This window comes from Lepidochelys olivacea (genome assembly GCF_965140295.1).
Source record: "Lepidochelys olivacea isolate rLepOli2 genome assembly, chromosome: 27".
NCBI lineage: Eukaryota > Metazoa > Chordata > Testudines > Cheloniidae > Lepidochelys > Lepidochelys olivacea.
This window is the reverse complement of record NC_140437.1, coordinates 12,433,579-12,452,454: the sequence shown is the minus strand read 5'-3', so window position 1 is coordinate 12,452,454 and position 18,876 is coordinate 12,433,579. Positions and strand designations below refer to the sequence as shown.

General features: G+C 44.4%; 1 protein-coding gene across 2 annotated transcripts in view; it reads right to left on the bottom strand.

The window, feature by feature from the left end:
- The window catches only part of FAM117A (family with sequence similarity 117 member A), a 31,992-nt gene extending 16,596 nt beyond the window's left edge, over window positions 1–15,396 (bottom strand). For both annotated transcript variants that reach the window (XM_084615665.1, XM_084615664.1), the window contains exon 1: window positions 15,237–15,396. In XM_084615665.1, coding sequence (XP_084471791.1) covers window positions 15,237–15,366 — 130 coding nt within the window. In that variant the 5' untranslated portion in view covers window positions 15,367–15,396. The remainder of the gene's footprint in view (window positions 1–15,236) is intronic.
- Window positions 15,397–18,876: the final 3,480 nt, after the last annotated feature.

The window sequence follows — 18,876 nt, the reverse complement described above, 5'->3', positions numbered from 1 at the left end:
TTTGTAATAATTCCAGTACTAATATTCTAGTAACCAAATGATTCAATATACAAAGGCTTGCAGTCCTTGCCACATGGCATTCTAAGTGCTCAGAAATGGCTGCCATCTGTTTACTAACCTTTGTGTTTCTGGTGAGATTCTCTATCAACTTAATCTGTATCATCTAAAAATGACTTAAGTAATGGAAATTGAGTTCCAGGTGAGGCGGAACAGAAACAAAAAGCAACTTGCCAGAGAGGCCTGCGGTAGGGCTGGAAAAGATTTAATATTTGTACTGCAATAGGACTAGCTCTCAAATGGGATTTTGAACGGCCCCATAGAAATATGAAGACATGGTCCCTGCCTCAAACAACTCTCAGTCTGAGAAAAACCACCACCCTAATTCTAGTTTAAAAACCTGCTCAAGTGTTAGCAGTTCCTTTCAGTGAGTCACTGCCCCACAGGCTGCATCACTTGCATCTCAATTATATATGGCATCAGCTGTCTCCTCAACTCATGCTGGTCCCCAAGAATAGGTTTCTGGCAGAAGAGGAGTTGAACATGCTACCATAATTGAACAACCCCTCACCGCCAACACCCCAGAGTCCACTATATCCCAGAGATCCCAGCACAGGTGCTGACTTTCCAGTGTGCCAGCGGGTACTCGCCCCCCCGCTCTGCCCCCCAATCCACCCCTTCCTCCCCAAGTCCACATCCCCTTCCCACCTCTCCCCACTCCCTTCCCTGAGCACAGCACATCCTCGTTCCTCCCCCCAGAGCCTCCTGCACACTGTGAAACAGCTGATCATGGCAGGTGGGAGGCATGGAGACGGAGAGCTGATATGGGTGCCCCCCCCATGGGTGCTCCAGCCCCGGAGCACCCACTGAGTCGGCGCCTATGAATCCCAGAAACTCCCTTTACACCACCACTGAAGGTCCTCTGTGTTGCTATAGCCATCACCTGCTGATACATGAGGATGGATGCCTTTCCATTTGCAAACACTCAACTGGATTGTGGGGATGGTCTGGCAAATGTCAGCTCCGCTCCATTCTAAAATGGCTTCTACAGCATACATGAGAAATGAGTGTGGGCATGAACATGGTCTCTTAAGACAGCTATGCCTGTTGCACAGAGGAATCTCAAACGCACAGATTAAAGTCCTGAGAAGGGAATGTCTACTCAATATGTAAGTGGCCATACCTCGATTCCTTCTCTCAGATGGAGCATCCTGCCACGCAGGAGGTCAATTCTGCAAGTGGACAGTGTCGTTCCCTTAAAGGCAGCAGCAATCTAAGATGGGGGAAGGGTGTGGGAATAGAGGCAGTCAGATGGCAGGGCTTGTGTTGGATGAGGGGTGCCCCCCCCCGCCCCTCCCAAGTCAAAGTGAATAGGCCTAAAAAAAGCATCGGAGACAGTAAAACAACATTTCCAGCATGACAAAGAGGGTGCATGAGAGAAGTCGAGGCAGGGTGGAGTGTCCTGTTTACAGCAGTTCTATTATCATCCTATTGCACTAAGTCCAAACAGCCCTGCCACCTGGCTGTAGGCTCTGGATTTGGTCCAACGCTAACTACACAGCCGACAAGAGTCAAGTTTGAGGGCTTTCGATTTTCATGCGACAGCAAAGCCACTCAAGATAACAGAACCATCGCTATATCTCAGAGACCCACTTGGTTGTCTCTCACTGCTGCCCTAATAACTTTTGCATAGTCCCTTTTACTCACTCAGGTCAAGTGTGACCTCATCGTTAAGGTGGCTGCATTTTCAGTTTGTTTTTTTATACTAGAACTCTGGACTATCATGCACTGGGCTCTCAGCAAATATAGCTTTCCAGAGAGTTGTAGGAAGAAAAAGTGCCCATCTCATCTTTATCATCTGCAGGAGGACACATCAGATCCCTGGACAAACTTACTAAAAATCATTAAAGGGACATCAGCAAGACATTTCTAGCTGGAAATTTTGTACCCAATACAGTTAGAGGCAACACCTAATATACAAACAGAAGTTAGCAAAAATATTTCCAGTAGTTTTGCATTTGTATATAGTTCATTTCACAATCCCCCTTATAGTTTCTCCCTTGCAGAGCTAAACCTTTTCAAAAAGGGGAGCAGAACAATGTTCTAAAAAGTTCAAGGACATGCAGTTTAATCAGACACTGAAGTCTTTTGAAACATGTCAACTCTTAAGATTAATTGTGTCCCTTTAAGGATCTAACAAATGGACAGAGCTTAGATAAAAGTCAAAGTTAAGGCTGAACTGATGCTACACTTATCTCACTGTGCCTGGCTGTTACAGGTATACAGTGGAGAAATTTTACTTGTGTATGCTGTGATATGTGGGCACATCAAGGAGTTTGTTACAATTCTGAGCTCATTAGCTCAAAGAATCTAAACATTTAATGCAAGAGGTCTACCTTTTTAGAAGCTCTCATGAAAGTGAGACTCCAGTAGAGATACAGCCAAAGCCACTCCCATTCATGTGAGGATTACTAGGGTCAATAACTGATTTATGCAGTGCCTTCCAGCCAAGTATCCCAAAGCATGCAACAAGCTTTACAAGCTACATACGAACAGTTCACTTCACTTGGGCAGAAATTTTTCAAAGCATACTGTAAATACTTTATATCCAACTGAAACTACAGGAGGAATTTTAGGCACATAAAATTCCAGCGGGGTGCTTGCATTCTATCATAGTTCTTGCAAACTACAACAGGTACTTTGATTTCAAGTCATCTAAAAAACCTCCCACAGCACAGTGAAACCTAACATCAAGATAGGCCATTGGCTGAGTCCCTAAAAAGTGTGCCCCCCTCCTGAATTAGCAACAACAGTGTCTCCATCTGGATGTTCTTTGATGTTCTCCTTTCTAAGGGGTCACGTCCACACTGGAAAGCTGCATTGCTTTAACTAGACTGCCATATATACACCAGGCTAAAAAGTGTTCCGTGGCCAAAAAAGTTTGGGAAATGCTGCTCTAGTCTAATGGACCACATTTTAGAGAAAACTCAGGAGTCCACAAACCACATTCAGGGAGACACTTCATCTGACATCACTTTAATTGCAGGCATCAGACCTCCAGATACCAACAGATATTTGCTACCTTAGTCCTACAGAAAGTCAAGATGTGCCATAAAAGCACTATCTAGATGTTTCTAGTGCAATGATCAGCAGTGAAAGCATTAATACTGACAAAGGTGATCAAAGCTGAAGCTTCAGTGTTGCATCCTATTAAGGAACGAGATATTGGCATCATTAAGTTATTTCAGTTTTTTGGCAGACTCAAGACAATAGTGCATCATAGCTTAAATTGACAGAGGTCTTTGCCACGAACAAGGCTAGAACATTTAATAACTGATCAGATTCTATAGATTTATTCTCAGTTTTCATTTAAAACTTGGCGTTTATATTTTGCAGACTGGGCAGGTGCAAGAGAGATTTGTAACTACATTTCAAGTTACACGGCAGTGCTGGCAAATTGCAGCATCCATTAATCCTGCTAGCATCATCTATCATCAGAACAAAGACTAAAACAAACATTTATTTCCCAGATGTGGCTCTTATCTTTCATATTCTGCAAGTGATAACCAAATCTACAAGAAGCTACTCTCTCCCTTAATGCCTCTCAATAAGAATATTCCATATGCTGCTAAAACAAAATATATCATTAGGTGCTCCCTCCTCTTCAAACTGCTGCCAGAGCACACCTTGATGACATCAAAAGGTTTGAGAGCAATTTAGTATTATGCAATATATAGGTCTTTATCTGGGAGTTCTGCAAAGCAGTGTATTAGTAACTTCACATGTCACAGTTATGATGAAGTTTAAAATCCTTGATCCATACTCCTGTGCTTAGCTCACAGTGAACTCTACAGAGAGGCCTAAGATTTTAGTCTGAAGGAATTAATAGGAATTTGGGGCATAGTCAGGAGCTGATAGTCAAGACTGGGATCAAGGTGAGATGTGGAGGTTGGTAGTGTTCAGGATTAAAGCTCACATGGATGTCACAGAAAAGATAGCGCTGTCTCTATGGAAGAGGACGATAGACAGGCCTTCTGAAGCAGAAGGGACAAAGGGCAGATCTAAAGTCTGTACCAGAAATGAAAGGAGCATTTGTAAGGGACCCCAGAAGAGAACATGCTGAAGATGCTGGCTTCTTGTTCAAGTCACTGAAGGGCAGAGCTATTTACATACTAATAAGCCCCTAATCACCATAGTATTGGAGGAACTCCCAAGTACAGGAAAATAGAAATAAACACTGAACTGGGTATGAAGAAAGGGATCCATGATGCAAGATAAGGAGCAGATTAGCTACTGAGGCATCTCCTTGTTCTGAGAGCTGAAAACAGTAAGGTAGTGCTGATTCTAGGGAGGGAAGCCCGCTTTATCCAGAACATAGGTGTAGAAAAGGAAGACTATATTCACTAATAAATATTGGGGGGAGGGGGGTAAAGTCAAGTGAGACATCCATTGATAACTTATGTAAACCATACAACAAACATGAGTAGGCAGACAAGAGAATAATTTGAACTGGAAGAAGGTTCTGCTAGGGGGCTTGTTCATGGTAGTGAAAGATTAAAAACCACCAGGTTACAGGGGGATTTAGGGAGAGGACAAAAATGCCCACCCCCACCCATTAGCATTAACATTTCTCTGTAGCACAATTAGCTGAAAACTTCCACAACTCTTGGCATACATTCTATTTTAAGATGAAGTCTCTGCACAAAGTAAATGTTCTACATCTCTACCTGTTTTTCCTCCTCCACCTTTAGAATAATAATCCTTTTACTTGTAAAATATTTACAACCAACAGGGTAAATTCACATACACAGTTACACATTTCACATCCCTTTGTTCCATTTCAACAAACATATACAAACTGCACAGCCTTGGGAGCACTGAAATCCACTGCATCTTCCGGTAATTAGGCAGAAGCTGAGGTTAAACCACAGTACCCCTCCGACTCTTGCAAAAGATCTGTGCCCACAGTTCCAAAATACCCAGACTCCAAACTTCAACATGGTTTCAAGACCGCCAACTCCAAAATGCAACCCTCTGAAAAACATGCAAGAGCCTTCCCAGTCATCTAGCTTATAGGCTGAATCAGGTGGTTAAGCTACCATTTTGCATTGAAAGAGGCAGTCCCTCCATGATCTTATGGAAAAGAATTTTCATTCACTTCATAGCCAAGGATAAGGAGCAGTGTATGACAAGAGGAGTTACCAGATTAGAGAGCTAGACTGACATTAGTTATGACCCAAATCAACTTCTGTAGCACTGCTAAACTGGGCTGGAGTTTTAAGATCTGGCCTGCAAGCAAAACGGAAGAAATTGCAGTCTTTGTAACCATTTCCCTGGTTACAGGCTGTATTCGAATGCAGCTGGGCAAAGCTGTCCAAGGAAAAAAGCCATCTGCAGATGTAATTTAAGGAAATTATTCAATAAGGAATACTAGAAGTTCAGGCTTTTCTGTGGCATTCAATCAAATCGAAAGACAATGCATGCATTAAGGAGCAGCTCCACTGAACACAAACACAAGTTACTTAGGGTCCAAGGCTGCAGCTAAACACCCAGTTACTGGAGGAAATGAGCTGAACTTTTCACCTTTTATCTTAATTCTCTAAAGCTTATTTTAGCATTAGAAAAAACAGCCAAACTTGAAATCTTTGGCTCCAAAGGACATTCTTAGACCTGGTCTGGTGTGAAGGCACTCTTCAATGGGGGCTTCAAGCAAGTGGGTCACCTTATTCTGATGCACATATGCAGCACTTCTGGACTGGCTTTTATGCTCTGCAAGGTTAAGGGTGAGCTGGCAAAGAACAGGTGGGTTTCTGCCCCGATATGGACCAAATAAAGGTTGCTTCAGAAACAGGTTTTTACTTGTTTTTAACATTTGAAATTTAGGTATTATTTATTCTTTTACCTAGTAGATTACAGATGACTGGAGAACTAGTAGGATTATGTCAAATACAGGAAGTGAAACCCTGAGCAACTGAGAGGAACCAATTTCTAGTCCTTGTTAAAGACTGGTTTGTTTTTGTTAAACCTATTTAAAATAAAACACCTGATAAACAGGAGTAGAGATCACTAAGATTCAACTTTGTCCTCAACTAAAGGATGAGGAAACACCCATTCAATCCTCTGGGTCCTTGGAAATATCCTAGTAAATACAGACCAGATTTGATACTGCTGATATTTCTACAGTTAAAAACAAACAGAAAAAACATGCAAGAACCCTTCCAGGCCTTGCCACCAGCTTTTGGTGTCCAACACGAAGACAGTAAGTAAATTTTGCAGAGTAGGAAGCACAGCAGAAGTTTACAAGTTATAGCATGACTCCAGCGCACAAGTAAAAAAAGCAAAGAATTACAACACACAATATGTTACCAAAATCTCTCTTATGGCTTTGCTAATTTGAGGAAAAGGGAAGTGCGGCAAATGAGGTCAGCTTGCTTTTAAATCAAGGGTGGGCAAACTACGGCCAAGGGCTGCATCCGGCCCTTCAGACATTTTAATCTGGCCCTTGAGCTCCTGCCAGGGAGTGGGTTCCGGGGCTTGCCCTGCTCTGCATGGCTCCCGGAAGCAGCAGCATGTTCCCCCGTCCATCTCCTATGCATAAGCGTAGCCAGGGGCCTCCACATGCTGTCCCTGCCCCAAGGGCCGCCCCCACAGCTCCCACTGGCCAGGAGCCATGGCCAATGGGAGCTGCAGGGGAGGTGTCTGTGGACAGGGCAGCATGCCAAGCTGCTTGGCTGTGCCTCCGCATAGGAGCCAGAGGAGGGATATGCCGCAGCTTCCGGGAGCCGCTTGAGGTAAATGCCACCTGGAGCCTACACCCCTGACCCCCTCCTGCACCCCAAACCCCTGCCCTGATCCCCCTCCCACCTTCTGAACTCCCTCCTGTACCCCCACCCCCTCACCTCCAGCCCCAGCCCAGAGTCCTCACCCCTCCCCTGCACTTCAACACCCTGGCCCCAGCCCAGAGCCCCCTCCCACATCCTGAACTCCTCATTTCTGGCCCCACCCCAGAGCCCTCACCCCCTCCCATGCCCCAACCCCTGATTTTGTGAGCATTCATGGCCCGCCATACAATTTCCATACCCAGATGTGGCCCTCAGGCTAAAAAGTTTGCCCACTCCTGTTTTAAACATAACTAGTTTAAACTGGGATTATTTATTTTTGTACCCAACTACTTGCCACAGGAAAAGTTATTTTTATTATGTATTATAATGCATTACAGTAGAGTCTAGAGGCCTCAGCTAAGATCAGAACACCAACATACTAGACGCCTTACAAATACAAGTAAAACAGTCCTTGGATTTAAGAGTTTACAGTCCCGGTCCCTAACAGATTACTGTCTCCAGTGCTTCTGGCTCTGTATCATATTAAAAGCAATGTTATTGAAATGTGTTGGTAGACCATTGGAAACTCTACTGTTTACATTCTGATGGAAAAGAAAGGATCCAGAGACACAAACCCAGAAGTCCATCTCAAGAGAGCAATTCAGATATCCCATAAAAGCCATTTCATTCCTTCAGGGCACACACTAATCTCAAATTTACCCTATAGAAGCAGAATTTTAAAGACTATCCTGAATTTTTAAAGCAGGGAGCAGCTTGTTTGATACAGAACTGTCAATACAAGTCAAAATTAATGACAGGTGGGATCACATCCTTATTTCCCTGTTTCCAGACTTGTAAAGAGGCCAGCCAGCAAGCTGAGAGCAGCAAGTTTACAGTGAATGTATGATCCATATCAACTGAAGACACCAACACTCTAAAGTGGCTCTAATTACACAGCTCATGACAAACTTGTTCTACACTTAACATTACACCACCTGTGTTTTGCATCTGGCCTCAAGTCAGAGCCTTATACTGTATATAGCCATACTTCATAGAAGATAAAGAGAACTGACTTGATTGCATAGGGCAAAGGTGAACTGCTTTTGGCTAGAGCAGCAGCAAGAATATTAACTTCAAGATCTTCCCATCTTCAGTCCAGTCCCCAAGGATGTTCACTTTCTGGACAACTTCCTCCCTGTCCCTAATCCCTCAAATCCCGTCAATCCACACACATACTTGAAAAAGCCCTTAAGAAAGAGGGAAAAGCAGCAGGATGTCCCATGACTTTTGCAATAGTTCAGCTTTATTCCTTCAATTTAGCTGAGCAGAGTTTGTGTGCAAGTGTCTTTGCTGTGTGACATAGCACAGTATCATCCAAGTTATGCTCTGTTATTACTGAAGTTCATCCCATGAGTTCATAGTGTCTTGAGTTACACCTCCTACAATTACTGTTTTCTCACTTGGAGTGAAAGTGGATCAATACTCCTATTTTTGTATGGTTGACACAACCTGACTTGTTAATCCTGCCTGAGACATCCCTCATCCAATACACAGGGTTACAGGTAGACTGCCAATTAGACAACCATAGACCCACCCAGGAATCCAAGATCTGCTGAATGAAACCAGTCAACTTATTCCCATCACAGGGAATGATTCATTCCATACCTACTATAAACACATGCATGTGAAGCTTTATTATATAACCAGCCAACAGGCACATGTTCCACCTGAGGAAAATATCAGACCAACAATGTGAGAAATTGAATACTGAAGGCCACTAAAGTTACTCCCATCATTACTAGCAACAAGATCCTCAGCCATGCTCACCATGGTATCAACATCACATGCACATATCTTCCAGAAGTCCAGAAATCCCTGGGAGGGAATATCAGAGTTAGCAGGTGAGCCATTACTGTAAGGACATCTAGCTTTTAGCCAACCTATATTAAACTGATCAGTTAATTTCCACAATTCTTTATTTAAAGTAAAGAATAGCTGCAGCATATGCAGACTACAGGTGCCAGCATGAAATGTTTTACTGGATCTAAGTAATCACTCTCACAAAGCAATTCCTTACCAGAGGACAGATGCATATTAAAGATGAGGGGTAGGCTGTGGGCCCCACTCTGACCATCCCTGCATAAATGCACCTAGGGAAGTTACAGGTGTTACTCAACAGCACAAAGGAAAACCCAAGAACAGCAAAACCACAAACACCTGGGCCACTATTTTGGTAGTGAAAGCCTTCATGTATGTCCTCCGGGTGAACACAAACCCTGCAGCAAATGTCCAGTTAGTAAATCCAGAAACAGAGGCCTTCAAGTTAATTTTAGATCTTCTATGGCAGAGGTAAGGAGGAGGAGAAATATTAATTTATCAGGCTCTGCTTTATCTATACCATGTAGACAAAGTCCATTCACAATGCTTTCAAGTGGTAAACAGACATTTTTCCTCCTAAATGTTTTAAGTCTGTGTATGCTTGGCAGAATAAACTGCTTATGAAACCATGTCCCAACCAGTTTAAATCTACAATATTCACCAGACTTGGTTTCACACTCATGCCATGATAAATCTTGATTTGGTAATTTTCTCATTTCTTCACTGGTTTAGCAGGATCTACGCAGCAAGAAAAGGATTTGGCATCTCAGAAGCAGGCAAATTCAGACAGCAAACTACAGAATCCCAGCTAGATGAGTCACCTCAGTTAATAGCAACTTCCTGAAAAGTTAAAGAACACTATATAATTCTATAAGCTACAGGACAGAGGAAACTTTGTCCTGGTGAAAAGGGAATAGTTACCAATAAGTGATCATGTCCATAATTCTTTTCTTTACCAATATAGCCTCTATTAAGCTGACAGGAGGTATGGAAATTGGCAAAAAGTCATCCCTAATCAAGGCTGTCCCCCAAGCACAGCTACATGCATGCACAGGTGAAGCACTCTGCCTGCAGCTCTACTCATCTCATACGATTTCCTCTCAGACTACGCTCTGCCACCAATAATTGACTTTTATGCCCTCCACCCACTATGCACTTTTTTCACGCCACTCCCTATATGATAGTGTCTCTCCTCCAGTGGACCAAGAAACGTCCTCCCTTTCCTCCAAGACTCCCCTTAAAACGTGGTTTGTGACCATCAGCTTGCGCTGCTAACCCATCATCCCTGACTCACCACATGACCCTTTAACACAGCTTACATTATCGTATAAACAAAAGTTTGTTATTTTTATCATCATCACTGGAACTATTGGAACTAAAGATCATTGGAACTACTAAGAAAACAAATATGAAGTCGCTTTGTTTTTATGGTGCACTGCTCCATCCCCTCCTTTTTTCTATGCGTTGTCTCAGACTGCAAGCTCAGCAGGGCAGGTAGTTTATCCACTTACATTTATAAAGCACCATGTACACCAACGCTGCCACATAGATTAAGTTCCAAGTTTTCTTAAGCAGCTGCCGTTTCCAATGGTCAGTCTGGCAAGGAGAAAGCTCAGAGGATCTCAACAATTTACTTTAGACAATTAGAAAGCCACGTTTAAGCCATCTGGTGCAAGATCTCCAGAAAGCCAAGACTGCTTGGTTCTCATCCCAGTAGATTCAAGGGCATGAAGCATGTAGAAATGTATTCATAAGTCCCTGTGGAGATTAGAGTCTGGATACTAAGAAGGGAAATTTTCCAGTTAATGTGGAGCTCAGAATATACTTTGGGGGAAACTGGAGCTTCACACAGCACAGCTTTGTTTATAGTGAACTAAAATAAACCTAAAAATTTCCAAGGAGCTGATTCCACCTTTGTGAGAACATAGGGTCGACTGTTATTGCACCTACGGAATTTTTGATAGCAGTCTCAAAGCCAATGAATCAGTGTAAAAGGAGACAGAGGTGAGTGTGGCCCGTATCTGAATGGGATCTTCAAGACAGGGTAGTAATTTACCTACCTTACCAGCATAAACTACACCACTGAAGAGATAAGGGATGACTGAAACCATCATGGTTACCTTCACTGCCACACACTATAAACTTCAAAGCATGAAGACTTCTAAACACCAAGACAACAAACCCTAGTCTCCGCAGAATTGTTTGCCTGGCTTCTCCACTGCAGAATAGCTACGCAGTTTAGCAGAAGCTCTTTAAGGGGCAGATTCAACAGCTGCTCCCTATTTTATTTCAGCAGGATTTTCTGTGAACGGAGCAGCTGCAGAATCAGACTGGCTCACAGACCGTCTTTCCATGTGTCAGTCGAAGCCATGGAAAGACACAGCTAGTACTGGAGAAACGGCTTCAGCTTTTTAAAAGTCACCCATCTCAGAAGGCCAGCAGTCAAGCCACTCACAAGCCATCCAATAAGCCAGGGCACAGGAACGAGGAAAAAAATTGATAGCAACAGATTTCAGCACTGAGATTCCAAGACTGCAGTGAAAGTTTTAGAGTTAGGAAACACTGATATAGTTTTTAGTTAAACCACAGCCAATTTACTGCAGTAGCTTCCACACATACAAATGGCAAATTGAAGCTTATTGTATGAACAGTGACTGGGGCACAGCTATGGAACTTTAAATACATCTCAAACTGTACATGAAAGAGATCAAGAGGAAAAATTCAAGCTGCCAGAGCATGAGCAGTGAGGGCACAAAGCCAGGAAGAAACGAAGACCAGCAATTCCTGTTTTTGAATAGACTGTCAGTGGATTTTCAGCCTTCTAACTCTCAGAAAACCTACAAGCATCCAATGCCATGGCACAGGGCAGTACAGAGCCACAATGAGACTCCACAATGCAGCCAGCAGAAAAAGCTAGCCTACATATGTCCTAATTTCTCAATAATGTTTTGCTTTAATTTTATATGTTTTCAGACTGTCATATGATAAATTGCCATATTCACAGCAGTTTCATGTCAGTTTCAGTGTAGAGGTGGCATAGAGGGGGGGATTAGTGCTCAAAGAAATGTGCTGTTTATTTAATGAACTCATTTCAAGTGTAAATTGGGCATAATACTCTAATGGCTTCTCTGATCAATACTAATCCTCACAGTGGCAGGAAAAACAACTAGTACTATAAGCCTCATATAATGAAATGCACAACACTTGTGAGAATTAATGGCTGTTCCTCTTTACAAAAGTGATTGCTCTAACCCACCCTAAAGTAGATTTAAGAACTGGTGCATGAAACCAGATATAAAAGCATTTCAAACGGATGCTGTCAAGGTTGGTAGGCCAAAATTTGATCAATGTTCTCTACTATTTGAAAAGCCTATGTAATCCTGTGTTTAGTCCAAAAAAAGTGTTACACTGCTCTTTCAGTGTTTCATATAGTAAGGAAGATTTCAGCAGCAGCCCAGCACTCATGAGCAACCCTAAAAATAAAGCAGCAATCACACATGAAGGAAAAGCATTTCCACAAGCTCATATAAACCCTCCAAAAAGGTTATACTTCGTGATTTTTTAAAAAAAACTTTAGAGATACCTCGGCAATGCAGTTTTGGGATCCATTATGGTTTACAGTACATATGAATTTAAATGATTGCTTCTGTATCAAGTCAAGTGACCTCAGTAATAGGATGTGCTGTTCAACTCCAGATATAACTTTCAGTTTAGCTTCTTTTAATTGTGACCTAAAGCCATCTTAAAATAAGGCAACTTGTTATAATGCAAAAGCAAAGAACAAATTTCCCCTGCCTCAAACAGGCAAATGTGCAGAAGGGACCACAAGAGCCCAAAGATGAAAGCTCCTTATTTGTGCATGTAATTAGAATGCCCACATGGAATTTTAAACTTACTGCATCTACTGGAATGGTTTTAATGCAGTCAAAAATATCTTCATTAGTTTAGCTCTTGTTCACCTTCCTCCTTCTACTATATCTTTGCTTCTCATCCCAAATCCACCCCCCTCCGTATTTTTTCTCCCATATCTCACCCATTCCAGGTTCTCGTTACTCTCATTTCCACCCACTCAACTTATATTTAAAAAGCACTCACAATTACATACTCATTTTATGTACTTTTCTTACATTGATACTCTGAAAAGAGACTTCCCTCATGGAATCTAAAAGTGCTTTACAAAGGTTGGTAAATATCCCCATTTTACAGATGTAGGAACCAGCAGTGTGATTTTCTCAAAGTCAGTTTCAGAGGTGGAAACAGAAAACAAGCCCCAGAGCTCTGGCCAATACTATTTCCCTTCACACAGTACTTAATAAGGATTCAAATTACCTTCCTCTAAAAAAATAACGTGCACCACTATATAATTTCAGTTTAAACCTGAGTCGCAGCATCAGCCATTTGAACTCTATGTACTCATAGCTTGGGCCAAAGTCACTCTGCTCAGACTAAGGATATGGTTAGAATAGAAAGACTGTAAGCTGTAAAAACAGGAGTACTTGTGGCACCTTAGAGACTAACAAATTTATTTGAGCATAAGCTTTCGTGAGCTGCAGCTCACTTCATCAGATGCATGCAGTGGAAAATACCTTATGCTCAAATAAATTTGTTAGTCTCTAAGGTGCCACAAGTACTCCTTTTCTTTTTGCAGATACAGACTAACACAGCTGCTACTCTGAAACCTGTAAGTTTCATCAACCAGAGAGCATGTTTAGACTAAGATGCAGGGGCTTTCCACCCACACCCTTCAGGAAAGCAGCGACTACAGTTCAGATTTAAACTCAAAACTAACTTTGAAGCCAAGAATGGAGGTTCTAGAAAGCCAAGATCACCAAAGTTGCTGTTCCCTCCTCCCTTTCTCAGCATACAGATCCTTCCATCAAAGATTGTGTAGCTAACAAGTTTTGATCCCTATGCTGAGTGGGATCATTGGTCAGTTTGTCCTCCATCTTGCCAAGTTGATAATGGCACACTTAATAAAGCTTTTCATCTTCTCTTTACAAACATTAAGTAATCCTCCTAACCATCCCTGTGAGGGAAAATACCTTATTTCCTTTTTAAAGATGGGAAATGGAAGGCAAAGAGCTGGATGCACTTGTAGAGTTATGTCACCACAGGTGGACATTAAGCATTTTATCACACACTCACCATGTTAATTAGCCACTACAAGTAAGCTATTTTCCCACCATTAAAAGCCAGTCACCACAAAGATTCCAGGCTCACCTACAACTCAGGCACACATTATGCAAAACTGAACCTTACCTAAGCAACCAAGTATAAGCCTCTCCATCACAACCCTCAGGCAAGAGCCAGCCAAGGTGCTTTGCCATATGCCCCAATGGCTAAATTAGGCTCTGCAGGAGTATAACTGAGGATGCTTTACTGGGTGGGAAAAGGGCCTGGCTTTGTTCAATAGCAGCTTTTGGTCGTCTTTTTTTGGTCTTCTTCCTTGTGTAAATCCCATCAAATGGAGTCTGCTCTACAAGTCATCTCTCTCCAAATTAATCTATTTAGTGCCATATCCTGTATAGCCCCGCATGCCAAAATAAAGGTCTTCTTTTATGAGATCCCACCACTTCTTGCCTAGGCCTCTCCTTTTCCTTCAATCTTGATCTGTTCAACTCTTATCCACCCCAGTCTGCTTGCGGTGCTACATAATAATTACCCCTGCAGGCCCACACATCTGTTTACTGCACATGCAAGAGAAGAAAGAACTTGGGCTGGCAACAGAGACAGAAAGGGGCCCCTAAATGGCAATAGGTGGACAAACTCTCCTGGCCAGTTGTCAGCTGGGAACCGTCCACAGGGAGAGCCGGGGTGAGCCGGGCAGCCCAGCAGGAAGCTGAACAGCCGCAGATAAAAGAGGTGGGGGTCTGCTGCAGGGGGTGCACCCCAGGGCCCGACCAGCCCCGGCGGCGCTGCTGCGGGAGGGGGGTGCTGCGTCGGAGGGCTGGTCGCACAGCTGGGTCCTGAAGCACGTGGCAGGTGGGGGCGCACGCGGGCTAGAGGGGCCCCCAACTGACACGGGGGGGCGCAGAGAAGAGAACTCGTAGGCGGGGGGAGCTCTCCCGCCCCAACGGCCCCTCGCTCCGCGCCCCCCCCCGCCCTGCCCCAACCCCTCGCTCCGCGCCCCCCCCCGCCCTGCCCCAACGGCCCCCCAACCCCTCGCTCCGCGCCGCCCCCCCGCCCTGCCCCAACGGCCCCCCAACCCCTCGCTCCGCGCCGCCCCCCCCGCCCTGCCCCAACGGCCCCCCAACCCCTCGCTCCGCGCCGCCCCCCCCGCCCTGCCCCAACGGCCCCCCAACCCCTCGCTCCGCGCCGCCCCCCGCCCTGCCCCAACGGCCCCCCAACCCCTCGCTCCGCGCCGCCCCCCGCCCTGCCCCAACGGCCCCCCAACCCCTCGCTCCGCGCCCCCCCCGCCCTGCCCCAACGGCCCCCCAACCCCTCGCTCCGCGCCCGACAGCCCAGCCCTCTCCCTCCCATTCCCCCACTAGCACCAGGGCTCGCCCCCCCAGTTTGCTGCCCCCCTCAGGCCCCCGTTACCTGCCCGGCCGCCGTCTCCGCCTGCCCCGCGCCGCTGCTGCAGCTGGAAAGGGATGGTGGCCCTCAGCGGCTGCAGCCCCCCCACTCCCACTCCGCCGCGGCAGCAGGAGGCCCCGGCAGCCCCCGCCATCCCCAGCTCGGACCCAGCCTCGCCCGCCTCCTCCCGCGAGCCCCAACAGTAACCAGCGAACCCCCCCTCGCGCTGCCACTTATCAGCTCTTCGGGGGCCGAGCTGACCAACGCACCCCGCCGCCCATTGGGCCCCGGCGGCTGCCAGCTCCGCCCACCGGCCAATGGGGGGCCGCCGCCACGCCCCGAGCCTTGCCTGGGAGGGAGGAGGCCTGCAATGGTCCCGCCCCTTACGCGGGGTCCAATCAGAAGAGCCAGAAATGATAACATCCCACTCCCCTCCTATCCCGACCAGAGAGCAATCAGAGGAGCACCAGATGGGCAACCCACCCTTCCCAAAGACCAATCAGAAAAGGAGCAGCGTACGTAGACCCTGCCTTTCTTCCGCATCCAATCGGAATTCCAATTACCCCCCCTCACTCCAAGCACCAATCAGAAACGCAGGACATGTTTGTGCCTCAATCCCCGCCCCCGTGCCCAATCAGGAAACCAGGCCGTACTAGGGTCCTGCCCCCACCCCGAGATAGACCAGGGGAGCGCTGTCGTTTAGTGCCTGCCGGCTGGTTCGCATCTCAGCGGAGAGACCGAGTTTCTTTTTCACTTTTAGAGCCAGCTCCTGCAGGGCAAGAGGGTGAGGCCTACACCAGGACCACGTGGGGAAGGTCGCTGTGGTAGGGGGAGGGATAGCTCAGTGGTTTGAGCATTGGCCTCCTAAACCCAGGGTTGTGAGTTCAATCCTTGAGGGGGCCATTTAGGCATCTGGGGCAAAAATTGAGGATTGGGCCTGCTTTGAGCAGGGGGTTGGACAAGATGATCTCCTGAGGTCCCTTCCAACTCTGATATTCTATGATTCTATGAGGGCCTGCCTGCGCTGGCCACACACAGGATGTAGTTGCCAACACAAATCATTTAGTACACGATGGCATATATACACCATGTTTTCTCAGTTCTTCACCAAAAGGTGGTTAGGAGGGGTTGGGAGTCAGGACTCCTGGCTTGTGCCTGTCTCTAGAGTGCAAATATTGTATACCAGGAGTTACTAAATCTCCTTGGCTGAGGCATCACCACCTTCAAAAACTGAACATCAAGCTCACTACTGTAGGAGCTTCTTAGACTAGGGACAGTGGAGGTTTAGTTCACTACTACTTTACTAGCAGGACAAAGCAATAGTTCTGGCAAACTGCACACCTAACAAGAAACTTGGTCTCTTTGCTCTGTCTCCAAAATGATTTATTGATAAAGGGTTTGAGCTCACTTGATGACATATAAGCAAAGCCAACATGATTATCTTCTCCAAATATTGAAGAGAAATACCATTGTATTAGGAACTTGGGTGTACTGGGCATCTATGTCTAGCACAGCAAAGCCTTTACTTACTTTGTACCTCTTTTATGAGGAAAACATTTCATTATAATAGGGTCCCACTGTTTTGCAGTTACATAATTGTTTAATATTGGAATGAAAGGAGCATAGAAAAATAGTTAAGACTCCTCTGGCTTCAGGAATTAATCTATAATAGGTGCCTGATCATTTAAAGGAAGGGAGTATACCAACCGCTTCCTAATACCCTATGAAATAAACTATGATAAACAATTTTAGCTGAAATACACCACTAGATCCCAGAACTAAAAAGCTTGAATTTGATTGTTATTGTTGCAAGGAATAATAGTTGTGTTGCACTACTCGGGTTGATGTCAATGAGAAGCTTGAGGATGACAAGATAAATGACAGCAATGAGACCATAAGAAGTAAGTGTTCACACAAGTGTACTTAATTTCATCTTTATCAATTTGAGTGTTCCCAAGAGATGTCAGATCAGGAGACTGAAGTCCTTTATTCACACTAAAGTTACAGCAAGCATTCCCCATTCACGAGCCTTATTGACTAGCTGTCAGAAGGTACCAAGTTTCACCTCTTCCAGGAATCCTCCAAATAATTTAGAGCCCCTGCTACTGATTTATCTACATGCAAAAGGGGGGGGGGGGGGGAGAGAAGAAAATAAGGTAGCTTAACAAGTTCAGTTTTTAGCACTCTTATTCTTAGAAACCTTTTTAAAAAAATAATTTTACAGGACAATTAGAAGTAACAATCCATTTCTCTTGACACAACATACCATATGATGCATTTACAGCATCATCCACTTTATACTTCACAGAGGGCATGTTTCTTTGAGAGCATGTTTTCTTACTGCCAGTACCGTGATATAGCTAGAAGAGCATTATCGTATGTGTCTAAAGAGAGAAAGTGTACTGCTAGTTGATAAGCATCAAACAAAAGAAGAAGAAAGTTGTCCCAACCTCTGAAATTTTAGAATAAAAGCTATCACAGAGGGGATAGGGGGAGGGAGGGGAGAGAGAGAGAGAGAGAGAGAATATTTGCTCATATAGCTTAATTTTCTGGACTAAGGAAAATATTTTAAATGTTTAGGCTGTAGGACATGGGTGGCTCAATTTAAAAGATATTACCTATGGAAAATATATTATGCAAGAACAGAAATCAAAGGACACCCTTTCAGTCTTTTTTCACAAGGAATTCTGATTGCCCTAATAATGATTGGAGAAGAGATAGAATGATTGGAGAAGACAAAAATACTGCTGCCACATTTCATAACTGCATGAAATCCTTTTCTTTAGAAGATGGTATATTTGTATCCACTTAGGGTAATATTATAGTTTTTGACTGAACAGTCCATTAATAACACACTTCTGCCATCATCCACCTCCTATAACTTAGCCGTTTCTAACAACAATTGCCTGAAGTGCTTACAGTACTTTCTTTAAGGTGATATAATTTGCGTGAAGAATGCTGGATCCTCTGTGACTGCAAAGCGTGTTTATGAAAAAGTCACTAACGAAAATACTTAGCAATTATATTTTCAAAGTCTTGTACAAATATTTATCCTTCCAATATCCCTGTGAGAGAGGCTTTTAAGTATTAGGCCTCTTTTGCAGTTGGGGAAATTTGAGACAGGAAGAGTTTTAAACCTGCTTATGGCCATGCAGCAAATTAGCAGGCAGGATTAGAACTCAGGATTCCTGATGTCTGACCTCATGTTTGGTCCATGGCCCCTTAGTGCCTTTCATTCAATGTAAGGCTAAGATTTGCAAAAGGACACAGTTTTAGCCTAACTCTTTCCCCATTGAAGTCAGTGAAATGTTCATTGTTTGTCTTTAAACTAGAAATAATTGTTAATAAGAGTTTTCTCCTAACAGCTGTTTCACTAGTATTATTTACTACTAGATGGACCATAGCTTCTTCCTTCCTTCAGGTGAAATCCAAGAGTTCTCTCTCTAAGAAGAGAGTTCTTTCTCTAAGAAGCTACTGTGGATTTATTCAGATGCCACACAGATAAGTTAGAAACAGGTATAGGCAAGGAAGGCAAAGCCTTGTGGGCTTAAGGGATAGGTTAGGGTTTGTCTACATTAGCAATTTTTGAACCAGTAGAGGTGCACTGATGCAAAGTCTCAAGGTAGATGTGCTACACCAGCATATGGGAGGGTTTGCACTAGAG